Here is a 19,374-nt window from a genome sequence, read left to right on the forward strand (position 1 = left end):
CTTCTTCTAGAAATAAATATTTTAAAGATCAATATCTAAATATACATAAGCTATGATGAATTAAGAAGAAGAATATCACGTTGCAACCGTCTCATTTCTAATATATTTGCTATATCCAATATTTTTTTATCCACGCTAATGTAACAATTATTATTTAGATAAAAATTAAATACAGCGATATACATGATTTGGTAATCGATTTGAGGAGCGTTACCCACAGGAAATATTTTTAAATTTGTACAGAAAGGTGTGATTTAGCCACTCCACTGCGATCGAGTCATATAATATAATATAATATACGCACCCACTCAAGTCTGCTTGCTACATTGAGCGCCGATATATCGTTTCGGAGATATGTAAAAGTCCCGCGCCTATTTATAATGCCTTTGTGTCGCGGCCCTTCTCCGAATCGAAAAGCGAAAATCCGATCGATGGGAATGGGAGATGCTCTGCTTCCTTTGCCTCCGCCTAATCCCTTCCTGTTCGGATCGTCGGCCTTGGATGATTCCTACAGGCCACTGCCTTCGATCTACCTCGTGTTTCTGTCGATTTGGGCCGTCTCCACCTTCACCTGGACCTTCAACACCTGGAGGAACAAGTTTTTCCAGGTCCGCTGCGATTCTGCTACCGTTTTAGCCTCGAGGGCTTTTGCCTTCAGTTCGTCGTCTGTTTCTTTCAATATCTGTGATGATTTCGAGGCATCATTTTGCCCGCTATGTTCTTCTCGTGTGGCCTCTCGGTTGTTGCATTAGCTTGTTTTGCTTATGAATCGGCCGTGGAGGAGGTTTTATTCTGATTTTTTTTTGTGATTTATTTTGTAATATAAGATGCAGAGCTGTCAAAGATTTGTTTTTTTTCCTCATAGAACAAATTAGGTCCTATTTTACTAGGCATTTGAATTCCAGTCCTTTGTGAGCGAATAGTTTGCTTTCAGCAGCTTCATGTTTTTTTATTCTTGAAAAAACTAATTCTTTTAGTGTTAATCGGGTGATTATGTTTGAGTGATTTGCAATTGTCAATTGTATAAACATATGATTAGCTAATTTCTCTCTCTTAGATTATAGATGCCTTCCCTGAAATTCTAATTTATTCTGGCGTGTATTAGAGCAGACAAACCATCTGCAGTGGATGTTGGCTTCTGTTCCTGTTATAAAATCTTTGCAGCTGGCGCTTTCATTTTCATTTTGGTGAGTTCCAGAGGCAAGAGTTTATCTTGGACGGTTCCATTCATGTTTCAATACCTCCTTTTCACCTGCGTGATGGGTGGGCACCCTGTTTCTAGGTTGTAAATATCTTTTAAAATACTGCCCACTCACTCTATTAGAATTGTGAACATTGAAACAACTCCAAGATTAAAAAAGCTTATGAATTTGTATCATTGTGAACCAGCATCTTAGAGTAAGAATTGATATTTGGGTATTTTTGGCAGGTATTCTTGCATAAACCTTCAGATATGCTCATTGTGGATGTCATTTGGGGTGTATGTAACTGGAATACTCTTTCAAACAGCCTCTTTTGTATCATTTATGCTCATTTCTCATGGTTATTGCATCATCTATGAGCGGCTTTCAGTACATGAACGACGTAAAACTGCTGCTTTGGGCTGCATCCTCTATCTCACCCTTGTTGGTTACAAGGCTGCTGTGCCTTATTTTACAGTTAAGTCTCTTTGTTTCTCTCGCAGCTTCTGCAAAAAAGGAATTAAATAGTATATGCTTAAAGAATGGTAATATCGTCCATAAATTTTCTATGACAGATCTTTTATGATACTTCATTTTCATATTTTTGTTGTTTTAAATATCTATAAATTTTTTCCCTAAAGCTAAAACCAATGCAGGTATTCCTTCTGCTGAATTATTCCTTGTCATTCTACATGATCTTCCATCATATCTCCCAGAATATCATAGTCTTGCACGAACAACTGAATTATACAGAGGATGAAGATACAATGCACAATGCTTTGCATACAAAGTTCATAATGTTCAAGTACATCTTACACCTCTAGGCATATATTTGATTTTCTTTACTACCATTTCATTCATTTCATCTATTTCCGCCAGGAAATTTCAAGCTGCAATGCAATTTGTAGCATTGGTAGAAGTTATGGTAAGCAAGTTGAAATGATTTTTTTTATCACAATTTTTTTGGACTTTTGACCAACAATACATCGCTTAATTTTAGATTTATTTGAATGTCGATGAGACGTTGGACAACTATTGGTTCCGTTTGCTAGTACGGGAATGGGCTCAGTGTTGCATCTTCCTGTACATTGGGTAGGTTATTTGAAGAAACCTGTGTCTAATCCAAACCTAATTAGATTTTTTTTTTCTCATGTATATAAGTAACAAGTTGGCAGTGGAAGTTATATTCTTATATTTATCAGAATTATTTAGGATTTTGCTCATTTTTCAGGTGGACTTTTAGGACGCAAGAAGTGTCGCCTCATTTTTCTGTTATGCCTACCTTGAAGTGTAAATGGGAGATGAGAGTGCCTCCTGTATATAGCATAGTAAGTTCCACTTCTAGAACACACATAGTCTTGTTATTGGTTTATGAGTATCTGTTCTTATCGTAGTAATCCTTAGTCAGTGTATGTACTTATTGTAGTATCCTTTAGTATGTTTCATCACGCAGATCTCTTTTCAATTAAATTATGATTTTCATTGCATACCCAATAATGACCTTTTCTAATTGCATTTGCATTGCATCCTTCGCTGAAGATCATAACTACCTGTCATGTTTATTAAACTTGACCATGGTAAACCTCAGTAATATGTATATAGGGATTCAGATTGATAACAAGAAAAGATTTGTCTGTAGCTTATATTTTGGAATAGAATAAAACCTTCTATTATTAGTTTTCCATAGTGCAACACAGAAATAGTGGAAAGGGCATGATTTTCCTTTTTTACAAGTTTAGTAAAAACTCAATATTGGATCATTCTGTCAATTTTTCAGTCTGTTTTACTTTGTGTTTTTAATTTTTTACAAAAGTGATGAAACTAGGAATTTTTCTTGATTTTAAACATTGATCCTGTGGTTTCCGTACTAGTACCTCCACATGCCACAAAGCTCATTCATAGGGAATATAGAATTTCTAGATTCTGATATTAACTGGAATTGTGAAATAGAAGGATTACTTCAAACATTTGATTTTTCTGGATTAGATCTTTGGTTTCTTTAGTGCTTTTAATGGCCTATAATCATCATAATCAAAATTACTTGTACAACTTATCGCGAGAAAATGTCTGGGAACTAAGAAACAAGGAATAGGGCGATCTGTAGGTTCAATAGCTAAAATAGAAATGATATACAAGAAGTGTCATCCTGTATGCATCCACTAGTACTGTCAGAATGCCTAACTAACATTTACTTGAGCAAGAATAGTACTAGGTTAACTAACCTTTGGGAAGTCTTCATAATGCACCTTTGAAAAATATACAAGTATAATTGGTCAATAACACGATTTCCTAGCTGTGCTACGCAAAAAGTGAGCAGAAGATTATTTCTGATTCTTCCAGTGTTCAGATCATTGTTCTTAGCATGAAATTTCTCATTTTTCTATACTTTATAGATTGGAATTCATCAAGGCTATTTCTTTACATCAACTGAAACGTTGCAGGAAATGGATGCTTCTGATTTCAACAATTTGGTATCTCAAGAATGGCATGTTGGTGTGGTGAGTGAGACGGATTACTAACTCTTGTATCTTCTTTATACTTGTCAACTCTTTTGTATACTTCCTCCGAAGTAATAATTTTTTCAATGGTCCCAAGCATTTATTGGTCGTACCAAGTAATGCAAATAACTCCCTTATTTCTACAGCCAACTTCAACTCCTTGTTCCAGTAAAGGAAAATCCTTCAATCCCTTGCCGGTTATAGTGCAAAATCCACGATCCCCCAGCAAACACCCTGCGGCAGCACTGCAAAGGTCAAACATCAAGAGTTCTTTTTCAACAAATACGAGTCAGCATGTTGAGGCTCAAGTTTAGTGAAAGGCACAATAAAGCTCTTTTAAGTTGAAGAGTTCATAGTACTTTTATATTATTTAGGGATGTAAATTGTTTTGGTTTTTCTAAATTTTATATATATAGGCTTTTGGACCCCTAAATTTGGGGGCATTTGCAGTTATCATTGGGTTCATTATTGCAAAAATACTTATGCCAAACCAAAGGCTATGTTTACTTTGATAGAAGAGAAGAAAAGAGGAAGGAGATAAGAAAAGGAGAAGGGAAAGAGTAAGAGTCATTAGTTATTCCGAAGGAACAAAGAGCAAGAAAGGAAGAAGTGGGAGGAAAAGAGTCTTGTATTGTGAACTTTAGTTAAATTGTTGTATATTATCCTCAATGAACCAATTCATATATATACAATGGTGCATCCTCAAATTAAGACGTGAATCCTCTATACATGACATCAACAAAATAAGAAAATAGCTTCCAGGGTAACGGTATACGGTAGGGTGTCTTCTCAGTTTCCAAGACATCTAAGGATTGAGTCTCATCTTGGGCGAATTAATGGATAATTTTCCTTTAATAGACGATTGACTTAAAAATGTTGGGCCGTTGCAAATGCTTTTCAATTTATACTAGTGGCAAGTGGAAAACTTATGTGGGGTCGATCGATCATCTCTAGGATTAGTCAGTGTGAGTTGGATATCTAGTACCAATTAAAAAACAAACAAAATAAGAAAATAATATCCATAAAATTGAAAATGAATATCAATAACTACGGTGATACTAGGGGACTTTGCTCCCCTTCTAGCCTAGTAGATTCGGCCCATATGGAGTACAATTACCTCATTTAGTTGAAAATGGTATTGGGGCCAAATTCACAAGCTACTAACAATCCATAGACTCAAGACTCGAGACTTGCTAGTCCGTTAGGATTTGGGAGCATATCAAACTTTGACTTTACTGTTCTTCCATTTCATCTCTTCTCAGCTATACGTTGACTTAAACATTGGAGGGTCATATCAAACCTTGACTTTACTCTTCTTCTTCCATTTCATCTCTTCTCAACCTTGCACTGACTTAAATGTTGCAGGGGTCATGTTGATGTGCAAGCATAGGAGCAGCTCGGACGTGGGGAGTAGGAGTCGCAACAAATGATAAGCATAGAATTGAACATAATGCATAGACAATTTGTACCAAAGATAAAGAAATCACTTCTTTTTGCGAGTCTTGGTTGAATAAAATGATCATTATTTCCTATTCCTTTGGTCATCAGTAAATTCATTGTTGCAAGAAATTTGAGATTCACTTTAGTTATTACATTGTATAGGAGTCGATTGAGAAAAGTTTAACTCCTATGTTTACCCGTAGTTGATGAAAAATAACTTTAGTTGAGGTATGAGCTAATGCACAATATTCAACTTCATCATTAGATCTAGATATAATAAATTGTTCCTTGTTTTTCCAAGAAATGAAAGAGGACCCTCGGACAATTGGTGGAGTTATGGCCATTAATATCACTTGCTCAATATGAGTTCGAGTGTCCTAGCAAGTAAAGGAAGAAGTTACGTACTGCAATCCTTAGTGTATAATCCCTCTTAGATATTGAAGAATGAGAAAATATAGTTGCACAGTGAGTAGAGGGGATGCATACATGATTGACTTATAACAAAGTACGACATAATTGATATTTGGCTAGTAAGTGATACCTTATACCAATTCTCTACATTAAAAAAAAAATGATAAACCTAATTAACTTTATTGGCTAGCTTTGGGGGTGACCGGCCCTATCCCACGAAATTTTTCCACTGGTCATCAGGGTAAATCAGGAAGCGCTCACTACGGACGGCCAAGAAGTCCAGCACCTTTGATTGCGCACTTCATTTGGAGGAAAAATTCTTATTGAAAAGGATAAAGAAGTGTATCATCAACAGGGTATAATTTTACATTGATCCTAAGGGCATATATGAGATTTTTATCTTCATAAATATTTGCTCTAGGCAAAGCACAAAATCATGCTTAGCTTGAGAGAGAAGTTGTATGCAATTTCTATACCTAAAAGTAGTGAAGTGGACCAAGATTTATCATTTCAAAGGTGTACAACACACTGTTCTTGTCTGTTTGAATCCCTTCAAAGTCACTGCTTGCTTGTGATAGTCATGCTGCTTGATTGTGATAATCATGTTATTATCAAGGATTGATTTACATTTGAGTTATATTAAGATTTAACAGTTAATCAATTAAATATTTATTTCGATGATTGACTTCCAAACTGTGGCGAGGCACTAGGCTTTCTTGGGTATAAGATTATCCACCACTTATAGAAAAAGTCTTTCAAAGAAATTAAATATTTAATTTCCTTTTTGAAAATTCTAGATTTAATTAGTCAAGTGTAAATCAAGCTTAGGTCATTATCTAGCCTAGTCTAAGCATGTATAATAAAAGAAGTAAAGCAAACATCAAACAAATTTATTTAATAATAAAAATAGTCTTTCTATTGGCTCTCCTGGATCATAGCCTCGATAGGATCTATCAAGGTAATGGATTTGATCCTTGGGGATCCAATATTGACCAAGTCCAACTTGATTAATCAAGTTAGACTTGGGGACCCATGCTTGGACTATTCTTCTATTGGCACGATTAACAAGAGATAAATATGATTTATATTTCTATTTCACCTTATACGCAAGTCCGGATCGATTGTATATAACTCTTTGTTTTTCAAGAATCAGATCAAGATTCTTAGAACCCAAGGCAAACCATTCTAACGTATCCTTAATTTCCTTGACTTGGCTTTTCAAATCGGAATTCTCTTCCTCAAGTTGTTGGACTTGAGTTGAGGTTCCTTGAATTTGCTCAATCAAAGAACTCGAGTTAGTCACTTCCTTAAGAACTGTTACCTCCTTTTAGAGTGACTTAACCCGGAGATTGGATTTAGCCAATTTTCTTAACAAGTATTCAATTAAATTTCGTAATTCATTTATTTGAGTACTAGCGAACAGAGAACTTATAGTGGGGTTAGGCCATTTAGAAACGGATACGGATCCGTGGCTTCTTTCGAACTTAGTTTCTGATTCCGCTCCGATTTCAGACTCGGACTCGGTTTCGACAATGTATGCTTGTGCTAGTAGAGCAACGAAGCTTGCTTGCTCGTGTTCTTCTTCATCCGACTCTTCCGATGACTCGGACCATGTTGCCTTCAATATCTTCCTTTTACCTTGTTTCTGGTTTGGACATTCAGGCTTGTAGTGTCCCTTCTTGTTTCAGCCGTAGCAGGTAACTCCAGACTTGTCCTTCATGTTCAATTGAGTCACCTTCTTCTTCTTAAGTATTTTTCGAACTAGTTTGACTAGTTCGGTGGTGATTTTGTTTTCTTCTAAGTCCGACTCATCTTCGGACTCGAGTGCGATCCAGCGTTTGGTTTTTGATTCTCGTGTTTTGCTTGTTCCAGTAATCAAAGCAATACTTTTCTCGACCCGAGTAGTATTAGTTTGTTCGTGAAGCTCGAATTCAGAAAATAATTCATCTAATTTTATTAAGGAAATGTCCTTGGAAACTTTGTAAGCATCTACCATGGATGCCGACAACGTATTCCTTGGAAAGGCGTTGAGTGCATACCTGATGACATTGCGATTTTTCATCTTCTGACTGATTGTGTGGCGGTCGTTGAGCAGATCTTAAATCTGTGTGTGAAGTTGGCTTGCCAATTCACCTTCCTTCATTTTTATGTTAGACAGTTTATTTAATATCAAGTCATGCTTACTTACCATGGTGTCTGAAGTTCCCTCGTGCAGTTCGATCAACTTCTCTCATAATTCTTTCGCACTTGAAAATGGGTCGATTCTGTTCAGGTCTTCTTTTGTTAAGCCGCATTGTAGGGCTTGAGTTGCCTTAGCATCAACCTCAATTTTCTTCATTAGATTGGTGTCCCAGTTTACACATGATACTATTTTTCCAGCGTCGTCGAGTGGAAGCACAACGTCGGTTTGGATGATTATCTACATTTCTACCTCGGTCTTCAGATAGTACTCCATTCGGCCCTTCGAAATCTTCTCCAAAGAATAGTGATGGTCGAGCGGTGTTATAGCCTTCTTGGTGGGTCATTTAGAAAAAAGATCTTGTACACAAACAAATATAGAAACTTGTCCCAAGAATTAGTCTTGGATTAGTAGTGCGGGGGATAAATAAAATAAGGGTATTTCACGAATTTTGAGAAAAAATAATAAAAAAATAAGCAATGGAGATGCCTGCTCTGTCCTCAACCTTAGAGGCGCCTCCAACAAGTGTTGAAGGCGCCTTCAACAATGGAGGCGCCTTCAACACTGCTTGAGGCGCCTCCAAGTTGGTCAACTCGACCGTTTGAGCGCGGATAGAGTTTTATCCACTTGACTTGGTTAGAAGCACCTTGGACCTTTGTTAAAGGCGCCTTGGACCTTCGACATAGAATTTTCAGGAGCTATTTAAAGGCCCTTGGAGCTAGGAAATGATAATTCAATCAAGCATTCAAGTCTTAGCAACTTGTGAACTCATTTAGTGTGTAAAAAGGCTTCTCTGCCTATAGTGAAGGAGACATTCTAGTGGAGCTGTTCAACCGCCTTGGATTAACAACCGTCTTGGTTATAACCAAGTTAATTTCTTGTCTCTTATTTTAATTCTGCCTTTACTTTAATTGTTGCTATTTATTTTGAGATGAAAATCCGAGGAGGGTATACTTTCATTTTGCAAGCAATTCACCCCCCTCTTGTAAGCCCCGCTGCACCAACAGTTGTCTTTCATGTGTCCTTCTTCATTGCAGTGGTAGTATCTTATCTTTCTTTTCCTTCTATTACCCTGCACTTGATTAAATTTATTAGTTTTAAATAATTTTTTAAATTTTCTTACCATGAGTGTAGTTTCGTCATCGTCGAGAGAAGATTCAGAGTCTCGTTCGTCCATTTTTGCCTTTAAGGCAACGTTGTGCCTTGGCTCCTTCTCCAAATCTGCACATCTTATTTCATGGACTTCAAATATTAAAAATAATTCTTATAACGTACTTAATTCTAAATCCTTAGATATATAATAAGCATCTACTAACGATACCTATTCAGTAGTCCTAGGAAATGTGGTAAGTGCGTACCTTAGCGAATCTTGGTTGCTTACATTTTCTCCAAGATTCGTGAGTCCAGTGATGACTTCTTTTATTCTTGAGTGAAAGTGTGCAACAGTTTCACCTTCTTCTAACTTGATGTTACTGATCTGGTTCCTGAGCACATTATGTCTCGCTAGTTTTGCCTCTGAGTTCCCTTCGTGTAGTTCTAGGAATTTCTCCCAGAGCTCCTGGGATGACTCGTAGGCTCTGATCCGGTTGACTTCTTGAAGTGGTAAAATGCTAAGCAGGTGAAACTTTACTTTGCCGTTTGCTACAAAATCAGCTTACTCCTCTTCATCCATTGGTATTCTTCTTTATCCTTAGGCGCTACAAAATCCAATTTCATTATTAAAAGTAAATCAAAATATATCTTAAAGAATACCTCTAGTTTTTTTCTTCCAGCTCGTGAATTCCCCCTTGAATTTCGGTGGGTACATGCCCGGTTCGGCCATCTCGTGTGCTTCATTCGGCGATTAGTCCTCCTGAAGCGAACCTGCTCTAATACCAATTGTAGAACCCTTGGTGGCTAGCTAGAAGGGAGGTGAATAACCCTACAAAGGAAAACAAACCTTCCTCGAACTTTATATCTTTATAAGAACCAACACTTGTATAAAAGAAATAAGAGACTAAATAGAGAAAGGAAGAGGTACAAAAGGTTTACTTGGTTACAACCGGGTAGGTTGTTAAGCCAAGGAAGATGAAAAGCTCACTAATGTCTTCTTCAGGCAGAGAAGCCTCTTATAGTAGATAAAGCACTCAAAATGCAAAGCTAAACTCAAATAAAATCAATTACAAGTGTTGTATTCACCTTCTGGGACCAGGACTGTATTTATAACCCTGGTCAGGGTATCTGGAAGGGTTTCAGTCGTCTGGGGGGGATAAACTTTTATCCCCATCGCAATGTAACGCGTCACGTCGCATTCCGGATAAAATTCTACTCCAAGCGCCCGGAAGGGTTCTGGACGCCCTGACCTAAAAAGTTAACATTTTATTGACTTTTTAATCTCGGCTCTTCCACTCCAACTCTGCTCGCTTGGGTAATCTCAGCCATTTGGAATAGGGCTCACCCAAACTTATTTTTCGACCTTCGAGCAGTCTTCCGCTCCGGCTTCTCGTCCCTCGGAAACGTCGCGCGCCTCCTTCTCGTCCGACCGCGTACTCTTCCACAACACCTCATCCCTCAAACCCACCGAGCCCATCGACTCTCATCCGTGCCATCCTTCTCACTAGCTACATCTTTTGCTCAACTTCCTATGCTCTTAAGTTTCTACACACTTAGACACAAGGGTTAAATACCAATAGGATCTAACCTGACTTGGTTGATCACATCAAAATTACCTTGGGGTACAAACAAAAGTAAGGGTTCATCTTCAACAAGATTAAGTGGGGGTTCTAAACAAGAGAACATGACTTCCTCATGATCAAGTAAGGGTTCTAGCTCTAGCTCAAGTGGTAGTGTCTCTAGAAGTTGTGATTCTTGGGACTTTGCCATTCCTACCAAGGTCCATATACATTTATCCACATCATGTTCAACTCTTGCAACTTATATAGTGTCAAATGGTTGTGTAATCAAAGGAAATGATTCTTGAGGTATTGCTTCCACAATACAAGTCCCTACACTTCAATAAAATCAATGGCATCACAAGTATTAAAGAGAACACCAACATTAATATAATTAGTAGGAGAATCAACAACTTCATTGTCAAACTTTAACTAATCATCCTCAATACAATCATCATCAGAAAATTCTATAAAACTATAACAACCTTTAACCCTAAGAGGCAAATTGAAAATTTTGCAAGCTTCTAATCATCATCAGAAAAATCTTCATCATTAAGTACATCAAGAAAATTGCATTCAACAACATCATTATCATAGTATTTACCAAAATCTTCATAGTACTTGGCATCCACTAGCCTTTGTGAAAAAGGAATTGATGGTACACAAGTCCTTAGTGGAGGTATTGGGAAGAATTCATCTTTCTTTCCCATAGATTCTTTTTTAGTAGAGGGCGGAGGTTTAAATTTATTATCTAGACTTGATTGCATCAACTGTTGAGGGGAAATGGTACCGATGGCCTATACATCTTTATTGAAGGGTTTTCTAAAATTTGTGTTGGGGCAATTTCCCTAAGTCAAGTTTGACCAGTTTGACTAAGCTTGAGTTGAGTCGAGCTTGAGTCGGGATTTGAGTTTTGATGTTTGACAATATATGGAGATTGCTAGGGCAATCGCCCGGTTGGCAATATATGGAGATTGCTGGAGTAATCGTCCGATTGTGAAAATGGTCAAGGGATTGACCAGGTTGATGAGAAGACAAGTCAAGTGGGTCAATGTTGATTGGAGACTTGACCGGGTAAGTCCTAACTGGAGTTTAGGAAATGGGAAAGTCCTAATTGGAGGTTACGCAAGAGAGAAGTCAAGTAGGTCAAGGTTGACAGGAGACTTGACTGGGAAAGTCCTAATTAGAGATTAGGCAAAGGTAAGTCCAACAGGAAGGTTGACAAGAGTGAAAATCCAAGTAGGTCAGTGTTGACCAGACTTGGTGGTGAAAGTCCTGATAAGTGAGATCAGGTAATTGGAAAGTCCTAATATGGCTAGGCAAAGGGAAAGTCATGGTGAAGAGCCAGGCAACTAGAAAGTCCAAGTGTGATCTTGGCAAAAGGAAAGTCCTGGTGAGGAGCCAGACATTTGGAAAGTCCAAGTATGATCTTGACAAAGGTTGTAAGTCCAAGCATGTGGTCTTGGCAAGGTAAGTCCTAGTGTGATTTGGCAAGGAAAACTTGATAACTAGGATCAGGCTGAAGGAAGCTCCTGAAGGTAAGGCGTGAAGGATGGGTAGATATCCGAGAGACGCAAGGCTGATGGAGGATGCTAGAAGGCTAGTTCGAGGTTGATCGAGTGTGGCATATAATCCGATAACTAGGATAAGGCCGAAGGAAGCTCCTGAAGGCAAGACATGAAGGATGGGAGATATCCGAGGGACGCAAAGCTGATGGAGGAGGCTAGAAGGCTAGTTCGAGGTTGGTCGGATGTGGCCAAATGCTAGGCATGGAGACCCAATAGGTCACGGTTGACCGGGAGTTGGGTTGGAGACTTTGGACTTGAGTTTGAGTCAAGTCCAGGTTGTTCAATCGATCGGGCGATCTATTGAACCAAGCTCCAATCGATCGGTCGATCGATTGGAGTGTGCTCGAGTGTGGGATGGCTCCAATCGATCGGTCGATCGATTGGGAGCATTACTCGCGAGCACATTAGCCATCCCAATCGATCGGCCGATCGATTGGGAGCTACCAATCGATCGCTCGATCGATTGGGGAGAAAAAGCTCTCGCGCGGACGTGAGAGCCAAGAATGGTTCTGAATCGATCGGCCAATCGATTCAGATGATCCTAATCGATCGGTCGATCGATTGGGAAGTGACCGTTGGGCAGAAAACGAGCGATGGATGGCTGGGATCGAGCGGTGTTGACGTGGCAATCAATTGGGGATGAATTGGATCGATTAGGAGCACTGTTTAAAGCCTTGGCGGAGCGTTTTCTCTGCAGAACTTTGCGTTCTTCTTCCTGCGACTTTGGGCGATCTTCAGGAGCTTTCTCCCATCTACTCACGCCAGTTCTTGAAGGCACTTAGGGAGTTTCTCCAAGGTTCAAGAGGCGACGATAAGCACAAGTAAGCGAGAAGAAGGGTGTAATACATTGTATTTTTTGTTTCTTCTTCTTGTGTTGTTGTTTATGTTTGTGTGTGAGTACTGTACGAGGCTTCTCCGCCTCTGGCTGCAACCAAGAAGGAGGTTTTCATTAGTGGAGTGAGCGTGTCGTGTGGATCCTTGGATTAGTCACATCTTCTTGAGGTGGATACCAAGTAAATCTGTAGTGTTAGCGTTGTGTGTGTCTTGTGTTTATTTCCGCTGCACATTATCAAGACGAAGCAACCGACGAAGCGATGAAACGCTATTCACCCCCCCTCTAGCGGGCACATCGGCCATAACAATTGGTATCAGAGCGAGATCGCTCTTCTACGGACTAACCGCCAAGAGAGCAAGAAGCTAGAGGAAGGAGATGGACTTGGGAGGTCCACTTGGATGGGATATCAAAATCCCACCTCCATATGATAAAGAAGACTTCAATTTTTGGAGGACAAGATTGGAGACTTAGTTCCAAATGGAGTGGAACCAATGGGTGGTCTTGGAGGACCCATTTGAAGCTCCAACGGATAAGAAGGGTAAACGCCTCAAAGCTCGATATTGGACCGAGGAACAAAAGGAGCTAGAGGAGGCCAATAAGGAGGTAACAAATATATTGTTAAATTTATTACCTTCTAATGTCATTGTGAGTATAGGTGAATATACAAGTGCATTGATCTTTAGAAAAAGATCATTGCCCATCATGAGAACCCTACACAACTCCAAGGAGTGGAGGAGCCCAAGGAGAAGGGCTCTTTGGTCCAAGAGGAGAAGGACCAATCCGGTGTTGACACAAGGTCAACATTTGAGGAAAAGGAAGAGGAGGAAGAAAAGGAAGAGAGGGAAGAGGTGGAAGAGGAGAGATCTTTCACATCCTCAAGAGATGACAAAGTGGAAGAGTCCACATCCTCAAGGGTTGAAGAGGTGGAAGCACCCACACTCTCAAGAGGAGAAGAAGAAATAGAAGATGATGTCGCCACCACAATTCAAAAGTTACATCAAATGGAGAATCGAGCATCATCCCTACATGCAAAGGTATAGAAATTTCAATTATAAATAAATATCATTTGCTTTGAATGTAGGGAGCATGTACACTATAAGAGCAAGTGCCCAAAATTGGCCAAGAAGAAGGGTCAAGTGGCAACTAAGGCTAAAGAGAAGCCTAAGGTGGTTGGTCCCACTGAATGCAAGAATAAGTAGCACATTGTGTACTTCTCATTCAATCAAAGAGGACATTACCGAAGTCAATGTCCTAAAGGGAAGAAGCCAACCAAGGTCAAAGGAGGAAGCAAAAATCAAGGGGGAGCTTTGAAAAGCAAACCCAAGGTAACATTTAATAGTGTAATTCCTCCTAGTCATGATAAAATGCATGTTAGAAATAACTTTCATCTTTTTAATACAAATTATCATGAAAATAGAAAGCGTGATGGTGTTAAGGAAAAATACATTCCTCTTCATACTAGAACTACCACAACTAAGTTTAGGAAAGTAGACAGTAACAATTTAGGAAATAACTCTAAGGATGTTAGATACATGCCTAAAATTAGCAACACTCATAAGAATAAACAAAAATCCAAATCTATGAACTTAGTAAGGGAAAACCAAGTCTTAAGGTCAAGACTTGATAACTTAGAGAGAACCTTAGCAAGAATGGAAAACTTGCTTAAGGGGCAAAGTGAGCATCACCTAGGGAGAGCCAGACAAGAGTCATCCAATGACTATAGAGGTTTGGGATACAAACCTAAAGCCAAGAAGGATGTGACTTCCTATCTTAGGGTTTCATATAGCTATGAAACCAAACCTAGGTCTAGTGGTCAAGCCAAAAATACTAGGGAAGTCATCCCTAAGAGTACATTTGTCAAGAACAAAGTGACTAAGGCTCCAAAAAGGCCTAATAAAGTCATAAAGAATGTTACAAGGGAAGTTATCCCTAGGAGTGACCTAGTAGAAGTGACCAAGGCTTCTAAGAAGCCTAGAAAAATCCTTAGGAAGGTGACTAGGGAAGTCATCCCTAGTAAGTACCTAGAGCATCCAAGGATCACCAATAGGTTTTGGGTTCCTAGGAGCATATTCTCTACACCCTAGATGAGTTTAGAGAGTGTCAACTCCAATTGGAAGGGTAGTTAACCCAACCTTGTTAAAGTTGACACTTAAGAGCATTTTCAAGGTTATTGTTAACCTTTGAAAATGAAAAGGATTATAGGGTTACTCTTGGAAAGAGTAGTATATGTGCCAAAACTTGAAAAGATGAACTTAATCTAAATTGACACACTTAAGAAAGACATAAGAAAAATCAAGTTAGAATTTTGATACTTTCTTAAGAAATGAGGAGAAGACCCAAGCCTTAATCAAGTGCAATTAAGCCTTAAAGAGCAAAAAGGTGCCAAGTATTGAGAATTGAAATTAGAAATTAATTGCCACACTTAGAGAAGCAAAAGAAAGGTCAAATTGGGAATCTGACATTTTCTCATGGAATTAAGGGAAATTTAAGCCTTAATCCAAAATTGTCACTCTTAGAAAGAGTAAAATGTGCCAAAATTTGAGGTGTTGATGTTAGTCTAAATTGGCACATATGGAAAAAGGAGAAGGAATACCAAGTTAGGATTTTGGTATCTTCTTAAGGGAATTAAGGTATGTTTAAGCCTTAATTCTAAATAATTACTCCTTGGAAGAGTTGGTTGTGCCAAACTTTGAGGAATCACATTTAATGTAAGTTGGCACACTTGGAAGAAGGATAAGGAATGACTAGTTGAGATCTCAGTATGTTCTTAAGGACGCAAGAGCAAAATTGAGTCTCAAAGATTAATCCTTAAAAGGAGTAAAATGTGCCAAGTAAAATTCGAGGATTCAATTTTAATTTTAAAATTGGCACAAATGGAGAAAGGAAAGAAATGTCAAGTTGGGTTTTGGCATTCTCTTAAGGGAGGCATTGGGCAATCAAGGATTTAACTTTAAGGCTTAGCTAAGGATTAAGGATACTTAGTTAGATTATCTAGGTATATTTTGTTTATGCTAAAATGCCATGATTGATTATCTATCATATGTCATGACATCATGTGTTGCATTCATTTTTATTATGAAAAATACAAAAATACCATGTCATGTCATACATACATCATGTAGCTATAGCATGCTTTTCTTTTGAAAATTACTTATTTTGATGTATGTCATGTAGCATCATGCATAATGTTAACTTCCTTATCATTAAGAACAAAAGGCATTTAATATGAATGGTAAATATCTCTACAAGTGGGATTATACAAAATGACATCCTAGGTGGATGATAATAAGGTTTATAATACCTAGATAGATATGTATGATCCCTTAGTTTAGGGCAAAACCAAAATTTACATCTCACAAAGAACTATAAGGTGACTTGTATGTGTTTTAGTACATATTAGATATAAGTGAGATGTTAGGATGGTGAACAAAACTCAAGATGTTGATTCAGTGCATCTTATTGAGTTTTAGGTTCATCAAAACCCATAGTTATGTGTTTTCCAATCATTGGGAAAGCTAATGTACAAGTCATGTACATTGAGCCCAAAGAACATGGTTAGATATTAGTTTTGAAAATGATTTTAAATGTACTTTGGAAACATTGGTGAAGACTATCTTTTGATAGTAATCATCATTGAATAATTAGATACAAACTTGAAGAAAATACTAAAGTTTTTGTAAGTTTTCAAATTTGTGTCAATCTTTGAAAATAGAAAGTATTTTCATAGAAAACTATTTTTTCTTGATAGTATATATCCTAAGTAGTGTCTACATGAATTTTCATGATTTTTAGATTTTTGTAGAATTTTTGGGGAGTTTCTGAAGTTCGTTGAAATTGAATTTCAGGAAATCAGAAACTCAATCGATCAGACGATCGATTGGGAAGCCAATTCCTGCGAACAGAAGGGTGTTGAATCGATTGACCCGTGATTGGATCGATTAGTTGATCGATTCAAAGGGAATTTCTGCGCACAGAAGTGCGTAGAATCGATCAATGGATCTATTGGAGTGAGTTCAATCGATTGAGTCCCAACTTCAATTGATTGGGGAGTCTAATTTTGGCCTGAAAAGCCTGATTTCAGCACTTCAAGTCACTTCGAGTCTCAATAACCATTCCAAACCCCTTGGAATACATTTGTATACATTTAGGGGGAGTTTTCATGTGAAAACAAGTATGGATTGGTTAAGAAATACCAAAGTGAAGTTTAGGATAAGGTTTAGTTTCAATTCTGAATTTTGGAACCTTAAAACTTTAAGTTTTGGTTTTCAAGGATCATTAACCATTCCTAACTTTTTGAAATACATTTGTATACACTTAGGGGAAGTTTTCATGATGAAAACAAGCATGGTTTGGTTAATGTCGGCTTAGGTGAAGTTTAGGTTGAGGTTAGTTTCATTATTGAATTTTAAACTTCAAATCTTCGAGTTTTGGTTTTCCTAATTATTTAGGAACCCCAAGTCATTGTTGGTGCAATGATAGAAGTTTGACCATGTTTTTAGGGGGAGTTACTCTTTGAAAACATAAAAAATCTTTTCAAAGACCTTGGAAGGTGGGTTAAACCTTCGTGATGAATTAATACTCAGGGTCGAGTATTGGAGAGCAATGGAAGGTTGGCTATCTTCATTGCTAGGATGTTAAATGCTCTTGGATGAGCATTTTATAGTAGATGTTTGCTCAAGGGGGAGCATTGAGTTTAATGAAGGGGATCAGACCTTCATTGGTAAAGTGGAAAATGCTCTCGGATGAGCATTGTGAAGACGATTACTGCTCAAGGGGGAGCATTGGATACAATGAATGAGATTTTCATTGGTCAAATGGTGAATGCTTTAGGTTGAGTATTGTGGAGTCAAGTAGAGCTCAAGGAGGAGCTTCAATGAAGGGTATGTGATCTTCATTGTGAGGTTAACTCTTATGGGGAAGAGTTGTTGTCTATTTTTGATGTGTGACAAAGGGAGAGAATTGAAGGTTAAGTTAAGCCTTCATTCATACTGTGTCATGGAAAGGTTAAGGCTATGAGATTTAGCCTTGTGATAAAGAAGAGGTTAAGGCTATGAGATTTAACCTTGTGATAAAGAAGAGGTTAAGACTATGAGACTTAACCTTGGTATAAGGAAAATGTTAAGGCTATGGGATTTAGCCTAACTTAGAGGAATTGTCAAATATCAAAAAGGGGGAGATTGTTGGGGTAATTTTCCTAGGTTAAGTTTGACCAGTTTGACTAAGCTTGAGTTGAGTCAAGCTTGAGTCAGGATTTGAGTTTTGATGTTTGACAATATATGGAGATTGCTAGGGCAATCGTCCGGTTGACAATATATGGAGATTGCTGGAGCAATTGTCCGATTGTGGTGGTCAAGGGATTGACCAGGTTGATGAGAAGACAAGTCAAGTAGGTCAGTGTTGACCGGAGACTTGATCGGGTAAGTCCTAACTGGAGTTTAGGCAATGGGAAAGTCCTAACTGGAGGTTAGGCAAGAGAGAAGTCAAGTAGGTCAAGGTTGACAGAAGACTTGACTGGGAAAGTCCTAATTGGAGATTAGGCAAAGGTAAGTCCAACAGGAAGGTTAACAAGAGTGAAAATCCAAGTAGGTCAGTGTTGACCAGACTTGGTGGTGAAAGTCCTGATAAGTGAGATCAGACAATTGAAAAGTCCTAATATGACTAGGCAAAGGGAAAGTCCTGGTGAGGAGCCAGGCAACTGGAAAGCCCAAGTGTGATCTTGGCAAAAGGAAAGTCCTGGTGAGGAGCCAGGCATTTGGAAAGTCCAAGTGTGATCTTGACAAAGGTTGTAAGTCCAAGCATGTGATCTTGGCAAGGTAAGTCCTAGTGTGATTTGACAAGGAAAACTCGATAACTAGGATGAGGCTGAAGGAAGCTTCTGAAGGTAAGGTGTGAAGGATGGGTAGATATCCGAGAGACGCAAGGCTGATAGAGGAGGCTAGAAGGCTAGTTCGAGGTTGATCGAGTGTGGCGTATAATTCGACAACTAGGATAAGGCCGAAGGAAGCTCCTGAAGGCAAGGCGTGAAGGATGGGAGATATCCGAGGGATGCAAGGCTGATGGAGGAGGCTAGAAGGCTAGTTCGAGGTTGGTCGGATGTGGCCAAATGCTAGGCATGGAAACCCAACAGGTCACGGTTGACCGGAAGTTGGGTTGGAGACTTTGGACTTGAGTTTGAGTCAAGTCCAGGCTGTTCAATCGATCGAGCTATCGATTGAACTAGGCTCCAATCGATCAGTCGATCGATTGGAGTGTTCTCGAGTGTGGGATGGCTCCAATCGATCGGTCGATCTATTGGGAGCATTACTCACGAGCATAGAAGCCATCCCAATCGATCGCTCGATCGATTGGGGAGGAAAAGCTCTCACGCGAACGCGAGAGCACAGAATGGTTCTGAATCGATCGACCGATCGATTCAGATGATCCCAATCGATCGGTCGATCGATTGGGAAGTGACCGTTGGGCAGGAAACGAGCGATAGACGGCTGGGATCGAGCGGTGCTGACGTGGCAATCGATTGGGGATGGATTGGATCGATTGGGAGCACTGTTTAAAGCCTTGGCGGAGCGTTTTCTCTGCAGAACTTTGCGTTCTTCTTCCTGCAACTTTGGACG

At 38.8% G+C, this 19,374-nt stretch overlaps 1 protein-coding gene across 1 annotated transcript; it reads left to right on the forward strand.

Annotated features, from left to right (window-relative positions):
- The first annotated feature begins 409 nt into the window (after nt 1–409).
- LOC121990125 lies at nt 410–4,135 on the forward strand. Its single transcript, XM_042544344.1, has 9 exons — nt 410–608; nt 1,111–1,187; nt 1,430–1,658; nt 1,838–1,986; nt 2,061–2,106; nt 2,182–2,273; nt 2,413–2,509; nt 3,623–3,679; nt 3,826–4,135. Exons 1-9 carry the CDS (start codon nt 432–434, stop codon nt 3,991–3,993), a joined length of 1,092 nt encoding a protein of 363 aa, XP_042400278.1. The 5' UTR covers nt 410–431; the 3' UTR covers nt 3,994–4,135.
- Nucleotides 4,136–19,374: the final 15,239 nt, after the last annotated feature.

Source organism: Zingiber officinale, chromosome 6B, assembly GCF_018446385.1.
Source record: "Zingiber officinale cultivar Zhangliang chromosome 6B, Zo_v1.1, whole genome shotgun sequence".
NCBI lineage: Eukaryota > Viridiplantae > Streptophyta > Magnoliopsida > Zingiberales > Zingiberaceae > Zingiber > Zingiber officinale.